The 27,818-nt window shown below is 41.2% G+C and overlaps 1 protein-coding gene across 1 annotated transcript; it reads right to left on the bottom strand.

Moving 5' to 3' along the window:
- Positions 1-8,744: 8,744 nt before the first annotated feature.
- Positions 8,745-27,205, bottom strand: LOC122903011 (myosin regulatory light chain 12B). The gene is made up of 4 exons (XM_044243344.1): positions 27,116-27,205; positions 13,441-13,639; positions 10,289-10,450; positions 8,745-9,241 (listed from the first exon to the last, which is right to left on the bottom strand). Exons 2-4 carry the CDS (start codon positions 13,622-13,624, stop codon positions 9,069-9,071), a joined length of 519 nt encoding a protein of 172 aa, XP_044099279.1. The 5' UTR covers positions 13,625-13,639; positions 27,116-27,205; the 3' UTR covers positions 8,745-9,068.
- Between the last annotated feature and the right edge of the window lie 613 nt (positions 27,206-27,818).

Genomic DNA, 27,818 nt, shown 5'->3' with positions numbered 1-27,818 from the left:
TCATGAACCATGGTAATTTCTCATTTTATATACTATTAACTCTTTCTGAAATGCCCCGCACTCTTCCCCACACCTGCTCTCTTGCCAGCAGCCAGCAACAGCACACACACCCATCACCACCCCCCACATGGCCTGCTGGCATCCTTCCACATGCCCTTCCAGCCTCAGCTTGATCACTTCTTTTATCAGCACAACCCTAGGCTGGTTTGAATGCTCAAGGAAGATGCCCCTATGTTACTCTAGCTTAGGTTATATAAACACTAGATGATCAAAATCCTATACATTAAAAAAAAAGGATTTTATTTACTTATTTGAGGTGGGGAGGGGCAGAGGGAGAGAGAGAGAATCTCAAGCAGACTCCACACTGGTTGAGGAGCCTGACGTGGGGCTCCATCTCACAACCCTGAGATCATGACCTGAGCTGAAATCAAGAGTTGGACGCTTAAGTGACTGAGCCACCCAGGAGCCCCTAATCATATACATTTTTTAAAAGTCTATTTTCCCCCACTAGATTGGGAACTTTTTCTAGTCCTACATCTGTAGAGCCTAACACAGCTTTTGGCCTAGGGTAGGTTTTTCATACCCATTTATTAAATGAATAACTAACTAAGTAACCTAATAAGGTAAGCTACATAAGATATATGGCATCTACGTTCCATCCTTTAACCAGTCTCTTTGTTCTGGGCTGTGTGCAAGGAGGGAGAAGCGATCATGCTGGAGAATCTGAAAGGAACTGGAGAAAGCCCTGGATGCATGTTCAGGAAAAGTAGATGAGTGCCCATCTCATAGTGGCAGCAAGAAGTGAAGCAAGATGACATAACCAAAGGTTATATGCAACTGGATATTCCACTTGCCTGGATGCCTGAGGAGCGGGGAGAAAAGAGGGTCTCCACATACTGCTTCTTCAGTATCTTCTAATTCATTCATGTTCTTAATTCCCCACTGCTCTAGCCTTATTTAGGTCGGGTCCTTCCAAGAACATGGAGCTTTCAGCAACAGGAGCAGAAAGGTGTCATCCAGGCTCAACCAATACAGACACCAAAGTCCTCAACGTCTTTTCCATAGCACTGTTATCAGGAGCCCCCCACACTCATGGTATTCAAGAGTGTTTTGCTACGTGGTAACATATTTTTGGCAGATCTTAACCATTTCTGTAGTAAAACAATCGTGTTTTACTATTTGCTAAACATGCCACATTAATCCCTCTTTCATCTGAGGTAACAAGCAGGATTTTATCCCTTTTGTGCAAAAGGAGGAAGTGCTTTAGGGGACTACTTTTAGATTGACCCAGCATTATAGAATATATTCTCTTGTTGATTATCAGAGTTTTAATTTTTAATGGGAAATGCAAGCATGAATTCCAAATTCTCAAAAAAGTATTTACAGTGAAATTAAGTCTCCCTCTCATCCTTGGCCCATGGCTACCCAAGTCCCTCCTCAATGGCAACCATCTTTTTGTACATCTTTCCAGAGTCATTTGATGCATTTATGTTTGCATGAATACATGTGTGTGTGCCCACAGATCCATTCTGAATATGAATATGATTTCTCAATGTGGTATGAGCTCTATCTAGACTCCACTTTAAACCGAGGCCACAGATTTCCATATTGGCTTGCCACTCCTGGCCTCTATGACACAATGAAGCATAAAGGTTGGGGAAATGCACTGGACCTCTGCCTCTTCCACCCTGACCACCACTCCCCCACAGGTCATGGTCAGTCTGTTGGTCAGAGGTAACTGCCACTGGTCAGAGGTAACCCATTCTGCTGCCTACTTCCAATTTAGCCCAGATGCAAAGAAAGTAGGGTGACCTCTTTGTATTGTCTAAATCAAACATGTCTTTTCAAATAAAAGAAAAATGTGCCACAGAAGACTTTAAAAATTGAGGTCTGTTTTGAAATATTCAAGTCAAGTAGCAAAGTGGTGAAGGTGACAGGCATCTGGAACACAGGTGGAAAAAGAAACAAAAATCCACCACAAAAACCATATGCACGCATACAAAGATGGATATATACTGAAAAGATAAGCAAAGATACTAACATTTTCAAACTCCACAACTGTGGAGGGATAGAAGTGCTTGTTTTTTGTCTCTTTGAAATGCTTTGGTCTGTTTCCACTTTGTACAAATTTGATTGCATCCATTTCCCCTCCATTTCACTTTATTCACTCAGTTCTTGGTCAGTCCTGCCAATTTGAAGGGCCAGCCTGCATTTGTACATCTTTCCAGTGTGACCATCTCAGACCGGTGACGGGTTTTTTCTTCACCCACTTTCTGGGTAGTACACAATGGATTTGCTTCAGATCAACCAGTCAACTACTAGTCATGGATCTCCCACTCTGCATGGCAAGGCTGTTTAAGGGAGGTTCCTGCTCTGGTTGGGTTGATGTTACAGAAGAGGTTGGGGCTCTCGACTCTGTCTTTTATCAGGGAAATAGCCAGACTCACAAACATGGTATGTGTGTGTGTGGGGGGGGGGTTCCATGAATGTGATCTAGTTTAAGAAGGATTCTACAAAAAAACTCCCTGCTTCTCTTAGAGACCTGAAATGAGGGTAGGGTGAGAGACTGAGATACAAATCTTTTTTCTTGGGAAGTTTCTAAAAATCACCGATTAAAATCTGCCATTACGATTGTTCTCTGAGACTGCTCTGTTTATTCCCATGGATGCAGGCGTTGTTCCCTGTTTGCGTCTCTGTTACCAGATTCTTCTCTTTGTATATCCTTTCAAGGGGAAAAGCTCTTGGGTTGGACGCAGCAGCCAGTTCTGCCCAATAAACTGGGTGAGGGGGAGGAGGCCATGGAAGCTAGGGAGAGCCAGGAGTAGGAGGCTAGTTCTGCCCACAACTGCCTATGATGTCTCCAGGAAGATTGGCGGGATCAGAGGCCTTAATCTTCTGACCTGAGAAGTGGAAGCTTCTCTCCAGATGCCTTTCCATAAGCAGACCCACCTTCAGTGTTTATAACCTGGTAGGGACCTAACATAGAAAATATGTTGAATTTCTTTAACTCTAAAATTAGCAGGAAATCTTGAATATTTTCCATATGTTCAACTTTTTAAATTAAGGTCTTAAACCTTGTTTTAGAGAGAGAAAGAGAGCACACAAGCAGGCAGATGAAGACAGAGAAGCAGGCTCTCTGCTAAGTGGGGAGCCCGAGGTAGGGCTTGATTCCAGGCCCTTGGGATCATGACTTGAGCTGAAAGCAGCCACTTAACTGACTGAGCCACCTGTTTGCCTGAGCTCTTAGTTACCATTGTTTCCTGGTTTGAAAGCAAACAATGGTAGTGCTGGGAAAATAAGCATCATTGTTAGAGCATTTTATAAAAACCATCTTTGACCTCTTTGGTGAGCTGTTAGGCCATCAGCTGTAGTCCCAGCACAGCCACAGAGAACAGCTGTGTTTGGGGTTCTGGGAAAGGGAGAGAACTAACCTTTATTACAGGCATCCAGAGAGCTAAGCTGTTAGACGCTTCCAGAAAGTAGGTTTAGAATCTCTATGTTATTCACAGCCCTCAGACATAATGTCCACTTCAGTAATTAAGAACCGAATAAATAGGTCACACATAAGAAGATAACTTGAGAAAAAGTACAATGAGCATAACCTCCTAACATGAGCCATTGTTAATTTCCATTCAGATTATTACAAAACGTGAATCAAGTATTCACATTCAGTTTTGCTGTGCTGGTTAGCAACGTCCATGAGGAAATATGCTTCGTCATCATGTTCATTCAGAATGGGTGTCTGAAAGGCAGGACTGTACACTGGGAGCAAAATCAATTGCAGCATAAGCGGGACCAGTAAAAGATTAGGCTGCCTTCCTGCAAGACCTGTTGAAACAAAATTTATACTTACACACACCCATTCATACACACCCCACAACATACTCCTGGTATCCTTCTGCCAAAACACTTCAGATCTGTTAACTTCATTTTTGGTTTTGATGGTATTTTCTTTTCTTTCTTTCTTTCTTTCTTTTTTTTTTTTTTTAAAGATTTTATTTATTTATTTGACAGAGAGAGAGAGAGAGACAGAGAGAGATAGAGAAAGGGAACACAAGCAGGGGGAGTGGGAGAGGAAGAAGCAGGCTTCCCGTTTATCGGGGAGCCTGATGCCAGGCCAGGACCATGGGATCATGACTTGAGAGCCAAAGGCAGACGCTTAACTACTGAGCCACCCAGGTGCCCCTCTGATGGTATTTCTATGAGGTTGAGGCAGGGAGCAGCTACACTAAGAAGCTGTCTTGTGGTCATTTGTGTTGGGGCTGATCTTATTTAATAAGCTTAGCTGTGTGACTTAATAGAGTATATTATATAGAACTACTAATAGAAATGGCTCTCAACATTCTTCAAGTAGTAGTAATATTCATCCATAGAACATGATTTTACAAAGTATTTTCATACCCATCCACTGACTGTGTGCCTTGGTCTTCTCATCTCTAAAGCAGAAGTGATAATGATAATACTGACTTGCACAAGAGGACCCTGTCAATAAACGGAGGTCTCAGGGCTTATGAGAGCAAAGGCCATAATCTTATTTCCATCAAAATTCCTTACTTCAGTGTGAAAATAACCAGAGCGTTGCTGAGGTCTTGGCATTTTCCAGATAGTCAATAAGTATTTGTAAGTGGATGAATGATTGATTCATCGACTGAATGGATGAGTGAACGAATGATACAACATTGTACAAAGGAGTCTAAGAGATTGCTCCCTGGATTTTGGGGTTCACAAAATAGTATGAATTTCACTGCAATAGACTTTTTAAATTAATTCTTACCCTTTAAGAAGCAATTTTGATGATGTTACAGCATTGTTGGGACTAATATTCTACATATTTATCCTTTTGCTTTATCCCTCAAGTTCATTAAGGACTGTTACGACTGTACCAAGAATAATAGTGCCATCTAGTGACACTTCTGATTATTGTCTCTAAAATTGTATATGACAAAAGGTGATGTATGCAATCTGTGATCCTCAGCCTTTTTCTGTCCAAGAACTTTTCTTAGAATTTCAATATGTGATAAACTTTCACATTCTCATTCATATTTCCCCATGATATATTTACAGAGCCTATTCATACAAGATTTTTCAGTAGTTTATGTTTATATTTCAAAGACTGTTTCTTTTAAGATTTACCAGTTTTGAATGGCAACACTGATACAATTATTTTTCAGGATAAATAATATTATATATAGATAATAAAACATCCTGTTTTCAAAAACATTAAAATTTTTTTAGAAGATTTTATTTATTTATTTGACAGACAGAGATCACAAGTAGGCAGAGAGGCAGGCAGAGAGAGGGGTCAGCAAGCTCCCTGCTGAGCAGAGATCCCAAGATGCTGGGCTCAATCCCAGAACCCTGAGATCATGACCTGAGCAGAAGGCAGAGGCTTAACCCAATGAGCCTCCCAGGTGCCCCTAAAATATTTTTTAAAAAGTCAATTTACAGTCAAGGAAATTAACTATTTATTCACATATGGATTGCTGAATTTTAAAATTTAGTTCTATGCAATTACTTTATTAGAAAAGATAATCCATTAGATTATAATTAAATATAATTTCATTTTTATAAATATTAATGGTTTTCATAAATATGATATAGAGTATACATAAATTTACAAATTAGAAAAAACTTTGGTTAGGCTACAGATATTATTTAATTAGGAAACTATAGGTTCAATGAGAAGCCCTGTAGCTCTTAAAAAGCTTGAAAGCTAGTCTTGGTTCAGATACTGTCTAGTTATATCAAGCTGAGCAAGTCAGGGAAAGTCTGCAACTCAGTATTCTCAACTGTAAAATGGGTTAACAATACCTACCTTATCCACCTTCCAGAGTTTTGGAACTTCTTTCTGATGGTAAGAAACTAATGGTATTATTTCCAATAATCATTTTCCTGGGAGGGCAGGTTCTGGAACTAGACTGGCTGAACTCAAGGTACAGCTGCATTGCCTCCCAGCTGTGTAACCTTGTAAGTCACCTCTCTGCTCCTCAGTGCTTCATTTGTAGAACAGGTGTAATAAAAATACCCACCTCAAAGGGCGGTGGGGTAACACGCTTAGTACATAGTAAATATTCAGTAGTACAGTTTTAACTATGAGATTGAACCACACATCCCAGTGTGATACCCAAAAGATGAACTGTCAACTTGAGATCATCACTATGTGGTTCTCAAAAAAGGGAAAGCTACTAGAGAGTTTTCACCATCATCACCAGCACTTACTGAACACCAGAAAGGAACACGGTCCTAACTCAGGTGCCTTACAGTACTGGATTCCACAACTCTCTTTAGAGATCCTATAGACAAAACAGAAGGGGATAGGTCAGGTCAACGTAAGATATTAAGAAACAACTGCATTTTTTATAATCTTGAAAATTTCTTCCCTTCCAGTCTTTTAAATCTGCCCTTAAGCGGAGCAACAGAATAAATCAAACTGATAGCAGCTGGAATGATGTCTGACAGACAGCAGTCAGGCAGGGTTGGAGCAGAGGAAAGAGACAGGGAGAGGCTTTTTCTAGCCACCTCCTCTACTATTTCTAGAGTCCGAGCCGCCCTTGCCTCTAACCTGGATGACAGTGATATTCTCCTAACTGGAAGCCTTCTTGCTTCTCATCTTGCCCCTCCTTTTTATACACAATGGCAAGGTTAAGTTTCCACCCAAACTCATCCTTCTTCCCTCCCAAAACCCTAAGATCCCACACTTAAACTAAGCAGTAAATACCATCCTATGTCCTTGTCCAATGCTCTCCCGATGTTCCTGCCTCATGGAAGGAAAAGTGACCTCTTCTTGTCATGCAGTTCTCTGCTTAATGTCACATCTCAGAGGCCCTCTGCCACACATGCTCTATTTTTTTTTTCTTTAAGATTTTATTTATTTATTTGACAGAGAGAGATCACAAGTAGACAGAGAGGCAGGCAGAGAGGGAGGGAGGGAAGCAAGCTCCCTGCTGGGCAGGGAGCCCGATGCGGGCCTTGATCCCAGGACCCTGAGATCATGACCTGAGCCAAAGGCAGCGGCTTAACCCACTGAGCCACCCAGGCGCCTTCTATTCTTTGTCCTACAGTATTTGTGTCAGATTTATGGCTCACGGACCTGCCTCTCACCAGAGAATGTGAACTCCAGGAGGGCAGGCAGCATGTCTGTCCTGCCTCCCGGTTATCCCCAACACTTACAACAGTGCCTAGCATAGATCAAGTGGCTGATCAGTCTTGGTTTAATGACGGTCAAGACTGTCACGGTAGATTTTTCCCCTTTCCTTAATGACATTCAGCGATCCTCCACCTGGTGTGACGCTGTGTGGTGACTTGAAGCTTGGACAGTTGCTTTAGATCTCACTAAAAAAGCAGGAATAACACTTGCCCTACTTACCTCGTGTGCTGTGAGGACTTGATAATAAAGGTGAAAGATCTCCTGAAGTGAGAGCACTCTACTAGACTGGGACAATGAAACTGCTCTCTCATTTTAAAGATGATGAAAAGGAACCCCTCAAATATTAAGTGGCAATATGTGGCCAGGATTTGCCTACCATACCAAGCTCTAAGGTACAAATATTAAATGATATGAAAATGCATTCATTTGCAGCAGATAAAATACCAATACAACACTTTTAAGAGAGGGAATAGTGGGACGCCTGGGTGGCCCAGTTGATTGGGCAGCTGCCTTCAGCTCAGGTCATGATCCCAGCGTCCTGGGATCGAGTCCCACATCGGGCTCCTTGCTCCGCAGGGAGCCTGCTTCTCCCTCTGACTCTGCCTGCCACTCTGTCTGTCTGTGCTCGCTCTTGCTCTCTCTCTCTGACAAATAAATAAATAAAATCTTAAAAAAAAAAAAAAAAGAGAGGGAATAGATAGTTGAACAAGACTGGAAAAATTTTTATTTACTTTTTTCCTTTTCTAGGTTTTCCTCTCTAACTTTGCACATGGCCTGGCCTTGAGGATTTTCAATGAGCTCTGAAACAGCCATGTCTGTTTTCTAGTCCTTGCTATAGCATATAGTCTATACACCACACGAACACCCTTCACACATAATCTTGCGTAAAATCATTTGTCTTCTATTTTTTAATGTGATACTTCTCTGAAATTCTGTTCAAATAACCAATTTCCACAAATTACTTCAAATTTCAATGACTGCAAAATCATGTTAGAGTGTAAAGGAAATGTCTTGACCTTTTAGGCGTTTGGGGCTTTTCACAGAGAGCAGAGGGTTCCAGGACTATAAGCTCTGGAGCCAGGCCCCCAGGTTGTAATCCTCTTTCTTACTCTAGTGACTCAATCACTCAACTCTGCAGAGCTCAGACCCCCACCTGAAACACAGAGCTAACAAAAATCTGTCTCACAAGGTCATTGGGAAGATTCAGTGAAAAAAAATCACCTATATGTGGTGCTTTATATACAGTAAATGTTAGTAATAACTATTCTTTTCTTCAGAATTTTGCCTCACCTTCTTAGGCTCTAAGATCCATAAAATGTTAAACGTTTTCTCAGATATATCCTATATATCATCCAATAGTTTAAACATCTGACTTACTATAAGTATGAAAAGAACAAAGGCAATAAGTAGTTTTTACTGCATAATGTTAATTTGTACTTAGAAGTTCTGAAGAACACTGTCTCACATTAAGTGAAAAATCAGCTTTACCATGAAATTTGAATGTGAAGTTGAAAATCTGAAGAAAGAAAAAAAAAAGACTACCCCCAATTACCACTTGTTTAACTTTCTATTATATTTCATTTGAGTCAGCATAATCTTTATTTCAAAATAATGTTTTTATTATATAAAAATGTAAAAATCCAGCAAAACCAGAAATACCGGATATATTTTCCTGGGCTTTCACATTTGTTGATTTTTATTCGCAATCTCTTTTTCAGCACAATTTACAACCTCAACCCCATTTGCAGTTTGATTATACAAGTGCTAAGTGGCAGAAAGGTCTAGAATAAATACATCAAAAAAAGAGGCCAAGCCGTGAAACTAAGTTGCATGCAACAGGTCTCTATGAGGGTGGGGGAAAGTGTCTAGGAAATAAAATGGAGTAAGACAAAGCAATTGGAAGGTTTTAGCTAAAGTTCTTTCAGTCATCTTTGTCTTTTGCTCCATGTTTAAGGATGCGCGTGAACTCAATATAATTGAAATTTCCCTTTTTGTCGATTGGCGCTTCTCTGTACAGCTCATCCACCTCCTCGTCTGTAAACCGATCTCCCATGGTTGTCAGCAGCTCTCTCAGGTAATCCTCCTGGATGGTGCCTGGCAGGCAGGAGACAGAAGGAGTCACAAATACTTCCTGGCACTTAAATGGTTCATTTCTAAACTAGGTCAGTGTTGCAAAATACTTCAGAATATCCACATTTACATGAACAAAGTAAATTAGTACGCTAAGGCAGTATGTAACTATATCATTATGTTTGCCTATTAATTTTGAGTTCTTTCATTTCAGAATTTAAAAAAAAAAATTTATTTATTTGAGAGGGAGTGTGAGCAGGGGACGGGCAGAGGAAGAGGGAGCAAATCTCAAGAAGACTCTGCATCAAGCACAGAACCCAACATGGGGCTGAATCTTGGGACCCTGAGATCATGACCTGAGCTGAAACCAAGAGTCGGAAGCATAACCAAGCTTAACCCAGGTGCCCCTAGAGTTCTTTCATTGTAAAAGCACAGTTAATACATTATAATGCTTACAAAATTAATTTGAAGCAAGTGTTTTCTAGAGGAGGAAAAAGAAAACCCTCTGTATTTCAGAGATGTAGACAGCTGCCCAGAAAAAAGACCAAATGTGCATGAGGGACAGTGCAGTTGTGACAGGTAGAGACAGGAAGTAGGAAGGAGGGTGCCAGGTGTATCTGAGGAAGTGTGCAGGTGGCTGAGGAGAGGGTTAAGAGAGAAGAAAAGGGGAAATGAGAGGAGTAAGAAATGTGAATAGCAAGGCTTTATACTCTTTAAAATGAGAAAAAAAAAAAGATTTTAACTGTTCAAGTAACTTAATTATACTTTTTGGTGAGATTTACAGTCACTTGAAGAAGCTGTTTTCATTGTCTAAAAAAATACTATTTAACAGACAATTCCCCATTTGGCTTTCAGGAAGCTCCGAACCAAATTCAAAGATTAATATCATAAACTGGGCAGCTTTATGACCTATATGCCTGTGACCTCCCATTCGTGGTCATATTATACTATTATAAATGGTAGTTTATTCATTTTTTAAAAAGTTATATTTTACTCATCTTTTTCATTTCCTAAAACGTGTTTCATATAGTTTGGAATGAGGGTGGGCATGAACAAATAAAGAGCACTCACCAGTTGCTTCTTCATCAAAGCATGCAAAAGCATTTCTGATGACATCTTCTGGATCTGTGCCATTTAACTTCTCACCAAACATCGTGAGGAACATGGTAAAATTTATGGGCCCTGGAGCCTCATTCATCATGGCCTCAAGGTATGCATCGGTTGGATTCTTCCCTAGAAGATTTCACATTTTAATGTTTAAGGACAAAGAACTAATTTCAATACATAATTATTTTGCTACTGCCTTGTTCCCCAGTAAATTTTTAAATTACATCATCATCACATGGAACTATTTTTTCAATTAACTTGCATTAAGAACGTTTTAAAAAGATAGTTTTTAACAATGTAAAAAATCTTTGCTATATCATTATAAAAATGTATTGTGGGCACAGGTTGAATGTTTTTCATTCATGATACTTTCTGCAAGCTTTCTTTCACTATTTTCATCAAAAACAGGCACCTGAGGGACACCTGGAGTGGCTCGGTCAGTTAAGCGTCTGCCTCTGGCTCAGGTCATAATCTTGGGGTCCGGGATCAAGCCCCACATTAGGACCCTGCTCAGTGGAGAGCCTGCTTCTCCCTCCCCTTCTGCCTCTCCCCCTAGCTCATGCTCTCTCTCACAAATAAACAAACAAACAAAAATAGCCCCCCAAATACAGGCACCTGAAATCATGAACCAGGTAATGACACATTTCTGCATCTTGAATGTCAATAATGTTAAAAAGTCCATCATGGCACTTCGAAGCCCGTTGCTTAAAAAATTGAAATATTTGGGCGCCTGGGTGGCTCAGTGGGTTAAGCCGCTGCCTTCGGCTCAGGTCATGATCTCAGGGTCCTGGGATCGAGTCCCGCATCGGGCTCTCTGCTCAGCAGGGAGCCTGCTTCCTCCTCTCTCTCTCTCTCTCTGCCTGCCTCTCTGCCTACTTGTGATCTCTCTCTGTCAAATAAATAAATAAAATCTTTAAAAAAAAAATGGAAATATTTGTATTTCCAATTGTGGCACAGTTGTCCATAACTGGTATGCGTCAAAAATTTTATTTAGTAAGCTGGTCATTTAAGCCAAAACTATTAGGTTGGTTTAGAACCAAGAGCTCACTTTGAACAATGTTATCTATTAGTCAGTTGCCAGACATGATTTACTCATATGGTGAAACTAGTTTAGTATTGCTCGCAATGGGAAATCTTCACCTCAGTTTCAACGGAGACCACTTCTCCTTATGGAGGGAGAGTCCTCTGACTCTCTCTGTGAGGTGAGGAGAAAGTCCCTTGGACTGGCCAGTCTTGGCGGGAACAACAAAGCACTTCTCTTGGTCCAGGCATTTTTGAGGCTCCCAAGGTGTAGGAGCCCTGAATAGAAGGTCTTGAACAGTGAGTTTGAATCCCAGTTCTGCCACTGACTGTGTGACCTGAGGAAAGGTGGCAGCTGTCTAGGGTTTACTTTTTTTTTTTTTTTTAAATTTGTAAAATGGACTCGTTAAACTTGGTATTTGAAAAGCCCCTTCCAACATTAAGTTTGTAATGATTCTCCAGGAAAAGTACATCTTAAGTTAGATATTCATATCTGAGGAAGCATCTGAATGTTACATCCAGCTAAGTGCTAATGATAGTCAAATCAAGAATTATGCTTTATATGTAGTTTTCCTCCTGGGAATTTGAGTGAAATTTAAATGCCAAGTGGTTACCTGTCTTACTGTATATTACCTGCCTCACTCATTATACCTGTTCAACATAATAATACAAAAATTAGCCTAAAATTAGTTTCAAGATTCACTGAATAAGTGAAAGGAACTAAAAAAGATCCACTTTTCTACCTTCATATTTAATCCAACACTATAGCCATAGTTTTTTGGGGAAAAATGTCTAACCTAAAGGTGTCAAGAAAATCTGGGTACCGAAAAGATGCAGGGACTTAAAATGCATTTGTTTAGGTTAAGCACCTATGGGCCTAATTCAGGGCATCCAATATAATTTGTTGATTTGAAAGGTAAATGAATACATATCTTTAAAAAGCATGGGTTCCCCAAAATGGAAGACCCCAAAGTCAGTCTCTTCCTCTACTATCCCTCATTCACCCAACAAAAATAGAGCATCTACTATGAGCAGTGTTCACTTTTTTTTAAAAAAGATTTTATTTATCTGAGAAAGAGAGAGAATGAGTAGAGATGGGGAAGATGGGGAAGAGGGAGAAGCAGGCTCTCCGCTGACCAAGGAGCCTAATGTGAGGCTCAATCCCCAGACCCTGAGATCAAGACCTGGGCAGATACTTAACCAACTGACCCACCCAGGTGCCCTGAGTGTTTAATCTTTGTAATACAACTAAGTCCTTCAGTTTTACTCCACCACCTTTTTCATTAGTGACCTGCCCAAAAAGAGTACACTTAAGTTAAAACACTAGGGTCCAACCCACCTCCAAGTCAATAACTTAGTTCAATATCCTGATTTTACACTCACTCTGAATAAAGAAAATGTTGTAAAATGTTAAAAATTGGTGCATCTAGGTAAAAATGTATGCATGTCCAACAAACTGTTCTTTCAACTTTTTGCAGGCTTAAAATTTTTCAAAATAATATGTTAGAAAAAAAAATAAAATAGAGGAACAAAACTGTGTTCTGGTTACTAAGCAGAAAAGAATAACAACATCTCTCTTTGCCCTCTTGCCTCTGAACTGTCCTTTTTGGCTAATAGTCAAGAACAAGCAGAGAGCAGAGCCTAACTATAGGCTATCCCTGACCTGCACCCCTTCTTTCCCAGCAAGTCTACAGAGAACTAGGAAGCTCACCATTTCCAGCTGTAAAATCGCTGCTGACTTGGGGCAGAACGTGGAAGATCTTCCTTCTCATCCTTCTTTTTAAGATTATACCAAACAACAACAAAATCATACAAGGAATAATAAATTAACACCCATATAGCCAGAATAACAAAGGGGCAGTTTGTTTGCTTTAAATCTTATATCTTTATATTTTCTTTACCTTAATTGTAAGAAAATTATAAATAAAATCCTCTTATGACTGGTCTGCCCCAACTTGGCACTTCCTACCTAGACATCTCTCACTAGGCCTTTGAGATAAGGAGAGAAATACTTACACATGACACAAAAAAATAATTCAAAAAACACTGAAATATTATTTTTGGGAGGCGGGCATATTAATAATATAAAAGCCTACCTAGAGAAGCAAGCATATCATGTAAATCCTCCTTGTCAATGAAACCATCTCTGTTCTGATCAATCATGTTGAAGGCCTCTTTGAACTCCTGAATCTGTGACTGGTCAAACATGGCGAATACGTTGGATGTTGCGCGCTGGGGGCGCTTCTTGGTGGTCTTGGTCTTTGCCTTTTTGCTCGACATGGTGGCTGTTTAATTCTAGAGTTAAAAAGAAAAAACATGAAGCAAAAAAGAATGCATTACACATAAAACAAAACAAAAAAAGAACCTGTAACACCTCAAGTTAGTGAGTAAAAATCTCTTAATGTAGAATTATTACTTCAATTGTGTAGGCATAAATATACATTTCATTTTTATTTCCAATGTCACAATTAAATGGTTAGGAAAAAGCAGTTTTGAAAAATTTAAGCAGCAGAATAGAAATCATTAAATAGCTTGCCTCCAAATTTCATGAGACTCATTTTTTTTAAGTGGAAATTAAAAATACACAGACACAGCCAGCATTTATTGAGTAGCTTACTATGTGCCAAGTACTGTTACGAGGATTTGGGGCTCCCCTAAAGAGAAAGACTCCAAAGCTGACATTTCATTTAACTTTTTACAAGAATCATCCTATTGGATCCTCTTAATAATCCACTGCAATAGGTACTCTTTTTACTCCATTTTTTACCAGTATTGCATAACCTCTCTGAGCCTTGGTTTTTCAAAACACAGTATGAAAACCAGGGAACCTCACACAACCCTCAGTTTTACAGAAAAACAGCCTCTATTTCAATGCCAGTGAGACTTAAATGAGAAAACATTCACAAAGGAACTAGTATAGTCACTGTATGGTACATGTTCAAAAGGCTCTCATCTTTAAAAAATGATTAAAACCTACTTTTTTTTTTAAAAAGTGATCTCTATACCTGACATGGGGCTTGAACTCACATGGTGCTTGAACTCAGGACCCCAAGATCAAGTCACATGCTCTATCAACCGAAGTCAGCCATGCACCCCAAACCTACTCTTTAATTGTGCATCCCTTCTAGCTTCATCCTCATTTCCCCTTTCCTTTGACAAAATGTTTAGAATAGCAGTCTGATACTCTCAACTGTCTCCATTTTCTCATCTTTCCAGTCACTCCTCAATTCTCTATAATATGGTGCCAATGGTAGCTTCCAATACTCTAATGAAAGCCACCAATAATTTAGATGTCAAATAGGAGGTGCCTGGGTGGCTCAGTCAGTTACAAGTCCTACTCTTGATCTCAGCTCAGATCTTTGATCTCAGGGTTGTGAGTTCAAGCCCCATGTTGGGCTCCATACTGGGCATGGAGCCTACTTAAAAAAAAAAAAAAAAAAAAAGGAAATGTCAAATAGCATGAACACATTTCATTCCATTTTTTATTTGCAGTTTTAAATAAACACAATGCAAAAATACTGTCAACTTTGGAATTAGAAAGTCCTAAATTCAAATCTCAGCTCCACCATTACTAGCTACGTATAACCTTGGAAAACCCAGAAAGACCAGACAATTTTTCCATCCAATGTCTTCATAACTGCCCTATGAGATAGGTATTATCTAGGTTAAAATATAAAACCAATGGCCCTATGTAGCAAACAATTTTGCCCAAAGAGAGTCTTGGCCTTTGTCCTCTCTGCTTCTGGGAGGTAATCTCTAAGCCTGTGGAGTGTCCTGCCTATATCTGGGGTCTTGGGTCACATCAGACAATCTAACAATGTAATTTATTATGGGGGTTATGGGTCATGTGTTACCAATTTGACCTCCCAAGGGGCTAGAGAATAAGGTCAGCCACAGAGTAGCTAACAGTATCTATGTGGTGGAGCCCCAGTAAAAACTATGGCTATCAAGGATCAAGTGAGCTTTCCTAGTTAACAATACTCCATGTATACTGTCACATCTTGTTGCCAGGAGGAGTAACACTGTCCCTGGAAGAGGACAACTGGAGCTCTGCATTTGGAACACTCCTGGACGCTGCACCACACATCTCTTTCCTTGGCTGATTTTAATCTGAATCCTTTTACTGCAATAAACCATTAAGATAACAGCTTTCAATAAATTCTGTGAATTCTAGCAAAATTATCAAACCTGAGGGTTGTCTTTGGGGGCCCAAACTTGCGATTGGCATCAGAAACGAGGGTGGGTGGCTCAGTGGGTTAAGCCTCTGCCTTCGGCTCAGGTCATGACCCCAGGGTCCTGGGATCGAGTCCTGCACCCCGCTCTCTGCTCAGCGGGGAACCTGCTTCCTCCTCTCTCTCTGCCTGCCTCTCTGCCTACTTGTGATCTCTGTCTGTCAAATAAATAAATAAATAAAATCTTTAAAAAAAAAAAAGAAAAAGAAAGAAAGAAAGAAATGAGGGTGGTCTTGGGGACTGTTGTTTCACTCTGCAGCCCCACAGTATGAAAGCAAATGACTGGCTGGGCAGTGGCTGACCAACACAATTTTGGACTTTGGTCTCTAGACTTTTAGTCATGAATTTTCTTTTCTTTTCTTTCTTTCTTTCTTTTTTTTTTTAAGTAAACTCTATACCCTACATGGGGCTGGAACTCACAACCCCGAGATCAAGAGCTGCATGCTCTATCAACTGGGCCAACCAGGCACCCTAGTCTTGGGCTTTTAATCTACACTGTTTACTTCTCTTTCTTCAATTCAAAAAAAACCCCAACAAACAAACAAACCAACAAACAAAAACCACCCTCCACCCCAACCCCAACCCTGGGTGTTCTGAAGCTTGGCTTAGTGGTGCAAGTTTGAAGTACACCAGCCTTAGAATTCTTATTCTAAACAAAGAGTTCATATTCCAACGCCTTCTCTACCCCATGTAAGTGTTAGTTTTCTCCTCTGTCCTGTAACAGTTTATTTGAGTTTAGTTATATTGAAGGTTAAATCAGAGACAGAATGTGGTCCACCAGCAAGGCACTTGTCTATGCTTTAATTCTTCTTCCTATTCCAAAACTGGTGATTATAACTTTTTTGTGCTAAAAATTCTGATTCTATTTCTTTAAGATATAATATGTACAAAAGACAGTAAATCTGAAGGCAAGAACTAGTTCTCTCAATATCTACAAATTATATTTGTAATAGACTCATTTAGAAAAACATCCCAGAGTAAATTTTTATTTTTATTAAAAATAGCCAATTGTGTCATGCTAACCCTACAGCTACCCCAAAAGTCTATAGTATTGAAACATTTCTGAAGCTTGGTTGGGATTCTCCAAGAAGCTAATGCCAAGAAGGGATTAAACATGCAAAGGTTTTTATTAGGAGCAATGCCTGTGAGAGAACGGGAGGTAACCAGTAAGGCCAGAAATGTCACTAGATGGTAAGACAAGTCTGACCCCAAGAATGAAGGCAACAGGGAAGGAAGGTGAAAAACAATCAAGGGCAATTCATCAACGGCCCTAATCAACACAGATTACAGAACAGGTAATAAGCTCAATGTAATAACGCCATAATTTCTTTTAAAAAAGTTTTTCTCCCTGTACTTCACTTTAAAACCGTACACACACACACACACACACACACACAAACACACACACACATATATATATGGTACCTATATGCTACACACATATCAGCTGAAAAGTGAGGTAAAGTTGTAGCAAAACAATCAATCTGAAAGGAACTATCCCCCCAAAAGAAACTACCATCCTCTTTCCCCTTTCCATCTGAGATAAGGATCTTGGCTTTCTCTACTTTCTCGCTTCCCACTCACTTTCAACCCATCACAACTTGGCTTTTTTCCCCTCTACTGCAACTGCCTTCAAACTGCCAAATCCAGTCTAACTCCTTGGATCACTCTGCTGTGTTTGACATAATTTTATGCCTCTTTTCTTTTCCTTTCCTTTCTTTTTTTAAAAAAGATTTTATTTATTTATTTATTTATTTATTTTATTATTTTTTTTTTAAAGATTTTATTTATTTATTTGACAGAGAGAGATTACAAGTAGGCAGACAGAGATCACAAGTAGGCAGAGAGGGAGGCAGAGAGAGAGAGAGAGAGAGAGAGAGAGATAGGAGGAAGCAGGCTCCCTGCAGAGCAGAGAGCCCGATGTGGGGCTTGATCCCAGGACCCTGGGATCATGACCTGAGCCGAAGGCAGAGGCTTTAACCCACTGAGCCACCCAGGCGCCCCTATGCCTCTTTTCTTCAGAGCCTTAACAACTCTTGGCCTTAGTGAACTGTCCAAAACAAACCATAAGAGACTCTTAATATCACAAAACAAACTGGGGGTTGCTGGAGGGGAGCGGGCTGGGAAGGATGGGGTGGCTGGGTTATGGACATTGGGGAGGGTATATGCTATGGTGAGTGCTGTGAAGTGTGTAAGCCTGACGATTCACAGACCTGTACCCATGGGGCTAATAATACATTATCTGTTAATAAAAAATAAAAATAAAATCCTAAAAAAAAAATTAAAGAAATGAACTGTCCAAAATGGAAAAGGGCAAGTTTCCCAACCTTGAAGACATTCCATTATAACAAGGGAGACTCTTTAAAAAAAAGAAAAGAAAAAAAAATTATTTCGAGAGAGAGAGCACAAGCAGGGGCAAGAAGCAGAGGGACAGGGAGAAGCAGCAGGAAGCCGGACATGGGGCTTGATCCCAGGACTCCAGAATCATGATCTGAGCTGAAGGCAGACGCTTAAATGACTAAGCCACCCAGATACCCAAGGGAGACTTCTAGTGATACTGGAAAGGTTGGTTTATGTACAGTGCTACATTTGACTTGATGATACCAATTTACTCTTCTCTGTTCTACTTCTATGACTGATCCTCCTCCATTTCTTGTTAGGCTTTTATCTTCACTCACCTACATATTCATGTTTCCCAATATTCTAGCAGTCCATGGCTTATTAAAATTCTTTCCATTCTGCTTTCCTTGAATGATCTCATCAACTCTCACTGGTCTGACAACATTGATGACTACCAAGTCTGTATGTTCAGGCCTGACCTTTCCCTTGGGCTGCAGACTCTTTTTTTTTTTTTTTTTTTAAGATTTTATTTATTTGTTTAACAGATAGAGATTACAAGTAGGAAAGAGAACCAGGCAGGGAGAGAGAGGAGGAAGCAGGCTCCCTGCTGAGCAGAGAGCCCGATGTGGGGTTCGATCCCAGGACCCTGGGATCATGACCTGAGCCGAGGGCAGAGGCTTTAACCCACTGAGCCACCTAGGCACCCCTGGCTGCAGACTTTTAATACCCAATTGCTTGTGAAAGGCACCCATCTGGACACCCCACAGACACTCATAATCAAAGGGTTGAACACCGAATTCATTATCTTCCTGCTTCTAAATTTTCTTAGCTTTCTGTCTTCTTTCAGTTAATGACACCATCATTTACCAATTTGCCAAGCCAGAAACCTAGAGTCATTCCCAACTCCTCCCTCTCCCTGGTGAATCAACCCTTGCTTCTTGAATATTTCTCAGGCTTGCTCATCTTCCTCATTCCTCTCCCACCACCCTAAACTAGGTCTTCATTATTTCTGTGTAGAATATTTCTATAGCCAAATAACATATCTTCTTGCTTTTTCATCCCTCTAAACTGCCCTTTACATTCCAGTCAGTGGTGTGGAACATATGAGTAGGACCTTACCTTTCTCTTAAAAATCTTCTTTGGCTCCCCACTGCATATAGTGGAAAGTTTAAGTTCTTAAGCATGGTCTACAAGGTCCTCCTTTCCATACACTAGAATGACCTCTCCAGCCTTATCTCTAGCCATTCTTTGTACTTTTCCTTCAGCAGCACCAAACTGCTTGTATGGAACCATGCAGTTTCTTACTTTGTGTACTTCTGTTCTTGCTATTTTTCCAGCCCCCAAAATGCTTTAAGACCAGTGAGAAAATTAAAGGTTTACTTAACTTAGGGCTCCAATACCATTTACTGAGTGACTCATGTGCTAGGCACATTATGTGCGTTAAACTTAACATACCTGCTTTACAAATATGAAGAAACTGAAGATCGAAGCTATTAAAAAACTTTCCCAAGGTCACCTAGTGGCAGAGCCGGGATCCAAACCCCATTTATTAAAGGTTATTTTTACCTTTATATTACTCACTTTGTACTATATGTTCTTCTAATCATTTTACCACAATTTTTTTTTTTTGACAGAGATCCCAAGTAGGCAGAGAGGCAGGTAGAGAGAGAGGGAGGGGGAAGCAGGCTCCCTGCTGAGCAGAGAGCCTGATGTGGGGCTCCATTCCAAGACCCTGGGATCATGACCTGAGCTGAAGGCAGAGGCTTTAACCCACTTCAGCCACCCAGGCGCCCCTTACCACAAAATTTTTAAAAAACTTTCAATACTGACCTTTTTAAAAAAAATATTTTATTTATTTATTTGAGAGAGAGAGAGAGAACTTCAGGCATATTCCCCGCTGAGCAGGGAGCCCTGTGTGGGGCTCAATCTCATAACTCTGAAATCATGACCTGAGCCAAAATCAAGAGGAAGACACTTAACTGAGTCACCCAGGCATCCCTCCCCTCCCCTCTCCCAATGATTTCTGAGCAGTGACTTTCCTTTGAATTCAAGTCCTTGAGTTTTCAAATAAATTCAGACAATAACTGGGGAAACCAACGTACAGAATAGAACTGCATAGTGGAATGGACTGTGTAATCTAGATTAATTTAAAGTGACAGTATTTCCTACCAGTCATGGCCCTGGTTTGACATCATAAAGGCTTGAAACTTTTACCTTGGACTGTCAAATTAATGTTTAACCTATACATGTTAAAGAGAAAACAATAATCCAACCCTATCTATAAAACTATAATTATAGAAAAAAATGCATATAGACCAGCATATAATGTAATCAAGAGCCCTCAACAGCACTAAAAACTTCTCATTTCCTCCTCAAAATTTTTATTTCATTATTTTGGTAAATTTCTCATATAGTGTGAACTAAAGGTTATATGTCCTGGTCACAGAGTTTACAAGAAGGGCGGGGATATAGGAATACAGGTATATGTGGCTGGGGTGTCAATGTATTTACATAATAATCTACATGTCTGCAAAACACTTGCAATACTGATGTATAAATCAAACCATGGGCACGAAAATCACTAATAAGCAGAAACTGCTTGTGAACTTCATCAGCCTATATGACTTTATTGGCTGTATGGGGCATATTCTGGCAGCTACCTAGGACATTCCTTTGAGGTTTCTTCCTTTAAGTGTTTTAAGTCAGTTGGTTGTTGTCGCCATATGGCAAGTAAACATTCTCTCACGGCAGTTCACCTTCTGGTCTCAATCTTGGCTGCACATTAGAATCATCTTGGAAGTTTAAAAAAATTGATGCCTAGGTCCTAGTCTGCTCTAACCCAAACTGAGTGATGATGGGTGGGGCCCAGTGATTGCTATTTTAAAAAGTGCATTGGGCGATTCCATGCAGGAGGGTTGAGAATGAAAATTAACCATTTAGAAGGTGCTATTTATGTACTGAGTCCCTTCAGTTTTTTTTTTTTTTAAGATTTTATTTATTTATCAGAGAGAGAGAGGGAGAGAGCAAGCACAGGCAGACAGAGTGGCAGGCAGAGGCAGAGGCAGAGGGAGAAGCAGGCTCCCCGCCGAGCAAGGAGCCCGATGTGGGACTCGATCCCAGGACACTGGGATCATGACCTGAGCCGAAGGCAGCTGCTTAACCAACTGAGCCACCCAGGCGTCCCCTGAGTCCCTTCAGTTTTAAAAATTTGGTCATTATGTTTTAATGGAGATGTTAGAGACCTGGATACTAATGCCAGTTCTGTCATTCACAAGTTACATGACCTTGGGTCATTTTGGCTTTCCTAAGCCTCATTGTCCTCATCTATAAAATAAAAGAAGCAGATCAGAAGTCACAAACTGCAGCTACCAAACTATATGCAATTTTCAGGGAGATTCATTAAATTTTCCCAGGGGTGATTTTTTAAAATGCCTTTTTATTTTATTTTTTTATTTGACAGACATAGATCACAAGTAGGCAGAGAGGCAGGCACAGAGAGAGGAGGAAGCAGGCTCCCTGCTGAGCAGAGAGCCCAAAGTGGGACTCGATTCCAGGACCCTGGGATCATGACCTGTGCTACAGGCAGAGGCTTTAAGCCACTGAGCCACCCAGGCGCCCCTAAAATGCCTTTTTAAGTAACTGAATTAGTTTGCCAATATTTTAAAAAGCTGAATAGTTACTTTAATAAAAACAAATTTCAGACATCTTGAAAAACTGTATAAGGGGTCACTTGACCGGCATTCCCATGTTCCTGTAATAAATGAGTATTCAGTAAGCAATTCCCACTACTCTCTACAGCTTCCTGTCACAGCTGGAATTTGTTTATGACTGAGAGCCTCTGAGAGCTCTGAACTTGTTCCTTGGCCTCCAAGAGCATTTGAACTTATTCCTTGGCTCCAATGGTAGTCAAACTCCAAGATGGCCCTCTTGCCCTTGTGCAATCCCATCCAACAGTGAAAAGGGCTGACCTGTGTAGGAAGGTAAAATAATTTTCCTTCTACCCTTCTGACTTCTTGGCTGACACTTCTGTAATTATAGATTCACAAGAGACAAACAGAAATTTACTAACATGTATATATGGGAGATACCCAGGCAAAAGCCTACTCTGAAACGTAACTTAGAAGTCAGCTTAGACATTATCTCCAGCTAAAGACAAAGGAGGAAGTATGTGTGAGGGGAAGAGGCTAGTTGCAGAAGTTGCACAGTAAACAGGGTAAAGCTTGTCATGTAGACTAAAGTCAGGGTTTTCTCCACTGATAAAAGTCTAAAGTTGTCTCCAGAGGGTAATCTTTGTTCTTGGAGGGAAGGAAGGACACCGTTGTACATTTATGTCCTGCTTTTAGGCAACTAGGACAGAGAGTTTTTCTTTTGTCTGTTTCTTCAACTGCCTTCAGCTCAAAACAATCTGTATGCCAAAGTAGCTTATTTTGGAGTGGCATATTCTGCTACTCTTCATAACCAATAGGATATTGCAAAAATGATGGTGTGTGATCTTGTAATATACCTTCTGCCTTGCTCTTCCTCAAACTACTCAATCTGGGGCAAGCCAGCACCAGGACACAAGGGCCCTACACAGCCCTATGGAAAGGTCCATGTGCAGGGAAGTGAGGCACCCCCCGCCAAGAGTCAACACCAACTTGCCAGCCATGTGTGTCAGCCATCTTGAATGCTGCTCTTCCTTCAAACGATTGCAAATCCGGCTGACACCCAGACTACAACCTCATGAGACTCAAAACCACTAGCTAAGCTGCCTTGGAATTCCAGACCCTTGGAAACTGTTTATTGCTTTTTTAAGGTACTGAATTTGGGGTAATTGGTTATATAGTACTAGAAAACAAGTAAAGCCACTGTGTTTCCTTGGCCTCTTTAATATTAAAATAGGACAATGATTTATTTCAGAATTATGGCCACAGTCAAGTTTGTATTAGATAGGGAATTTTGATTCCAGGTTAGAAAATTTTAATTCCTTCTATTCTCCAAGTCTGTGGGCCCTTCTTTTTTAAAAAGGATTTTATTAATTTTTAAAGTAATCTCTACACCCAATAGGGGGCACAAACCTACAATCCTGAGACCAAGATTTGCATGCTCTACCAACTGAGCCAACCAGGCACCCCTCATTTTTACCATTTTAAAAAGACTTTTCTAGTAATTTATAACCATTCCATATAGGTTTTTAAATATTAGCCCAGAGTTACTCATACTATTTAATTACTTTTTTAAAAAATTTATTTATTTATTTTTAAGTAATCTCTTCCCCAACGTGGAGCTCAAACTCATGATCTCCTGAGATCAAGAGCCGCATGCTCTGACTGAGCCAGCCAGGTGCCCCTTAGGTGGGTGCCTCTTTGAACTGCAACAGAGTCACCATTTCCTCAACATTCCCATCAACACTATCCTATTCTTCTGATGCCTATGCTGATTTTGCTAGTTCTTCTTGCTTCCTAATTGGAGTTTTTTCCAAAGATCTACTTGAACTATAGTGCTTTTCTCAGGTACTGGTTGAAAAATCAGGAGCATAAAGCTTCCTTTCAAAAATGAGGTAACTGGAGAGGGAAGGGGAGCTCATTTTGTGAGCAAAGGCATGAGTTCAAGTTCCAGCCAAGCTCCAGCAGAATGGTATTGGAGGCCCAGGACCAGGATGCTTAGGGGATCTCCTCTAGCAAGGCCAATTTCTAAGTAGAGGCACAAGGTGAGGCCTAACAGTAAATGAATGCAAAAAAGCACAGAGCGGTTCTGCTAAAAGTTAAGGTCATTTCTGATTTAATTCTCACGCTCAGCATGGTCTGTCAGAAACTTAAGAAACTTCTCATGGGTTTCCATGGTCATTATTGTAGTCAAGACTAATGTTAGTGCTAATTAGGAGGATCAAATGACTGGATACATGAGCAACAGTCTGAAAACAGCAATCATAAGGAGAATTTAGTATATAATCAAGCCAGAACAGTTCACAAAATTAACCTCATATACTTAATGACATATCACTGTTTTTATACTGCATATTTAGGCCAGTATGTAATCAGTTCTATAAATTATTATATCTATTATTTCTTTTACAGAGCCAAACACAATTTTTACAGCTTTCCTCTTGGTACCAGCTAAGCTTTCCTCATAGTATATGTATTTTAATATTTACCACATACATTATAATGCTGTCATTTTTAAATTACAGGTTTTATGATCATACCAGCTGGCAGTAAACTTTCCATCCCCTGAACTCCCATATATTATTTTGTTTTATTGCAGTGAAATTTATATGGTAAAATGTAGAGATCTTAAAAATGAGTTTTTATAAATGTGAACCCCCATGTAACCACCATCCCAATGAAGTTATAAATGTTAACATCACTCCAGAAGTTCTTTCCAAGTCAATGACCCTCTCCCATAGGCAACCATTGCTCAGATTTCTATAAATCAGAAATTTATTTTTTTAAAAATTTGAAAAGATTTTATTTATTTATTTGACAGACGGAGATCACAAGTAGACAGAGAGGCAGGCAGAGAGAGAGGAGGAAGCAGGTTTCCCGCTGAGCAGAGAGCCTGATGTGGGGCTCCATCCCAGACCGGAGCCAAAGGCAGAGGCTTTAACCCACTTCAGCCACCCAGGCGCCCCTATAAATCAGAAATTTATTAACTATAAATTAGTTTTGTCTGTCTTTGACATTTTTTAAAAAAAGATTTTATCTATCCATTTGACAGATAGAGATCACAAGTAGGCAGAGAGAGAGACAGGCAGAGAAAGAGGAGAAAGCAGGCCCCCCTCCGAGCAGAGAGCGGGATGCAGGGCTTGATCCCAGGACCCTGGGCAGAGGGGAGGGTCAAGGCAGAGGCTTTAACCCACTGAGGCTGAAGGCAGAGGCTTTACCCAATGAGCCACCCAGGCGCCCCTGTCTTTGATATTCTTATAAATGGAATTATATTCTTTATTCCTGACTTCTTTCACTCAATATAATATTTCTGAGATTCATTTATCTTGTTGCTTTTATCAGTGGTTTATTCTTTTTTTTTACTGCCTAGTAAGATTCTCTTGCCATGTCATTTGCTTACACATTTTTGTGACCTTTTTACCTTGGATTGTATGGTATAATAGTGCCTTATACTCAGTAGGTACTCCATAAATATGAGTAAAGCAAATACATACATATGCCTCCTTCCTATCACAAACAGAGATACATATACATATATAAGGTAGATTCTGGATCTGACTCCCAAAATAATCTTTTCTCTATGGTCTATCCATGGTTCAGCATTAACTCTACTGGAGTCTTCCCCAAGAGATCCTCAACAAAACTTACCAGTTAACCCCTGTTCCATATCTGGAGTTAACAACGCAGATAATAGACAATAACTGAGTGCTAAATATGTGCTAGCTCTTGGTCTAAGCATTTCACATATATTAACATATTTAACCCTCTGAATTAATGATATAGGTGCTGTGATCTCCATTTCTCAGATGACAAAATTAGGGCAAAGAGAATAAACAATTTGCCTATAGCCACACAGTTAGAAAATGGTAGAGTTTATATTTTGTATCTGTACTCAGGAAGTCTAGCTCCAGAGCTTGTACCACTGGCCCTTAATATCCTATATATATAGACAGCTCAAATTTTCTATCATGAAAACACGGATAGCTGGTTGGGGGTACCAAGCAAAGTTACCACACAGCTAAAATGCAGAATAAGGAAAATACGAAAGGTGCTGGCAATGAAACTCATCCCCAGATACCTGATGTCTTTGAATCCTAGAAAGGAGGGACAACCAGCCCTATTTATAGGCTCTTTTAGTTCCTAATACAATGACCTTCACCTGGGGATCTATCCTTCAGAAGTTTCAGTTCATCCTGTCCAAATTCAGTCTCATTAAAGCATAAATGAATATCAAGCCAGCCATTATAAAAGTTGTTTCATTCAACAGAGCTGAACAAACAAAAAGCTGTGCACTTATTTACGACGTCCAGCGGGGTTCACCTTATGCTTACAGAGAAAATGGACAGCACATGTGAATCCTTCAAGTGACCTTGGGCAAATTATCTCACTTCTCTGGGTTTCAGTTTCCTCAACTATAAAATGAAAGATAATCTATAAAACAGATAATCTATTTCACAAGATAATCTGTAAAGTTCTTTTGAATTCAAAAATGTTATGATTCTTCTCTTATCAAAAGACCATTCTAAATCCATCTTAAACAAAGGCTGCCAAACTAATCTTCTAAACACCCCCTTTCTTCATATTACTCCCTTTCTAAAGAATCCAAAATGACTGCCTAATGCCTCTTACATAATCTCTTATTTCTCGGTCAAGTTTTCAAGACATCTGTAAAAACGCCTCACTTATTTACCTACCTACCCTTATATCCAGCTATTATTCATTATATTTCTTGTTCCATTCAAGCTAGTCTCTCCCCCCGCGGCCTCTTTCTCACACAACACAATTCCCACTTTTTCAGCTTTTAGTCTTGTTACCTCCTACCACAGATCCTGCCAGAAATACTTAAGTTCTACCTCCTAGGGCTAAATCCAAGGTCTTCAATAAGGTCATGATTCTTTCTCCAGGAAATCTTTCTTGACTTTTGTTATTCGTCCTTTTCTTCAATCAACACGAATGAACTAAACCTTTACAAGATGCAAGACACAGCGAGAGTTACAACTCCTACGGAAATCCTTACATTTTAGCCTGTACCAACCATGCACCCCGACACAGGTGCTCTAATAGTTTCCTCGGACACTTCATCTAAGGCAAGAAGCAGGCACCAGTAGACTCCTACCCACCAAAGCACCTAGCACCATGTCGGGACACAGAGCAGGTGCTCAAGACCTTCATCGGCCGACTGGGCCCCCGAGGGCCAGGCGCTAGGAGGGGAGCCTCCGGGCGGTGGGAGGCACCAGGTGGGTGAAGTCAGCCGGGTGACGCAAGGGCTGGTCTACCCTCTGCTGGAGACCCAGCCACCTCTTCCGACAGGGCGTCTCCCCAGCCCGGCCTCATCTGCCCGGCCGCTGCCCGGCTTCTCAACTTCCAGACGGAGGCCGGGCCGCTGCCAAGACCTTCTTGCCCACCCTTCTCGCCCAACCTGACAGGTCCCGCAGCCCCCGGCCCCCAGCACCCCGGCCCCTTGGGGCGGGGTCCGGCGGCCGGCGCGAGGCCGGAAGGGAGGAGGGACGGACGCGGCCCGAGGGGTGTCGCGCGCGGGGGCAAGTGCCACTCACCGCCGCCAGACACCAGAACCCGGGCTGCCCTGCGCGAGATGAGGAGCGTCGGCGACGATGGCTGGGCTGCGGCGCGACAGTGGCGGCGGCCGGCACTTCCTGCCTGGAGAGGTGGACCGGAAAGCGCACCGGAAGGCGCGGCTGGATCCAACTCGGGACGGGGGGGATGCGAGAGGTGTTCTCGCTCAAGACCGAGCGAAGCGCACTCTGTGGGCCGCGGAGCCGGGCTAGGGCGGGCGAGCACAGCCTGGCCTTTAGTTGTCTTCTGTGGCCTGTGGGATCTGCTGCTGCATCCCCCCTTTGCGTGCTGCTGCAGTCCCGCGGCCCGCCCTCCTCCCCCGCCCGGCACGGCGAGTTCCCGCGGCCCTTCCGCATTCCCCGGCTGCGGGGCGCCGGTCCGGTCTTGGAATTTGACCTGGTGGGGCAGGGCGGGGCTCGCTGCGCTCCCTCAGGATTTGGGGTCCCCGGGCGCCAGAAGCCGCCCACCCTGGACTCTCAGAGTTGGCACGGGGAAGTAAAGCTCGCATAGTTCCATTTGAACTTGAGGTAAAACAAGTGATTGTTTAGGGTGCGTCCCACGTAATACGGAAGGTAAGAGGGCGGCGGCCGGGCGGACCCTGCCTGCTGGAAAACCCTTTCTTTTTTTTTTCTTGAAAACCCTTTCTTTTTCAACTGGGCTCCAACCGGAGCTTTTCTACCGTCA

The sequence above is a fragment of the Neovison vison genome, chromosome 3 (assembly GCF_020171115.1).
Source record: "Neovison vison isolate M4711 chromosome 3, ASM_NN_V1, whole genome shotgun sequence".
NCBI classification, from domain to species: domain Eukaryota; kingdom Metazoa; phylum Chordata; class Mammalia; order Carnivora; family Mustelidae; genus Neogale; species Neogale vison.
Note: the sequence above shows the minus strand (reverse complement) of the source record. Positions and strands in the feature narration are given on the sequence as shown.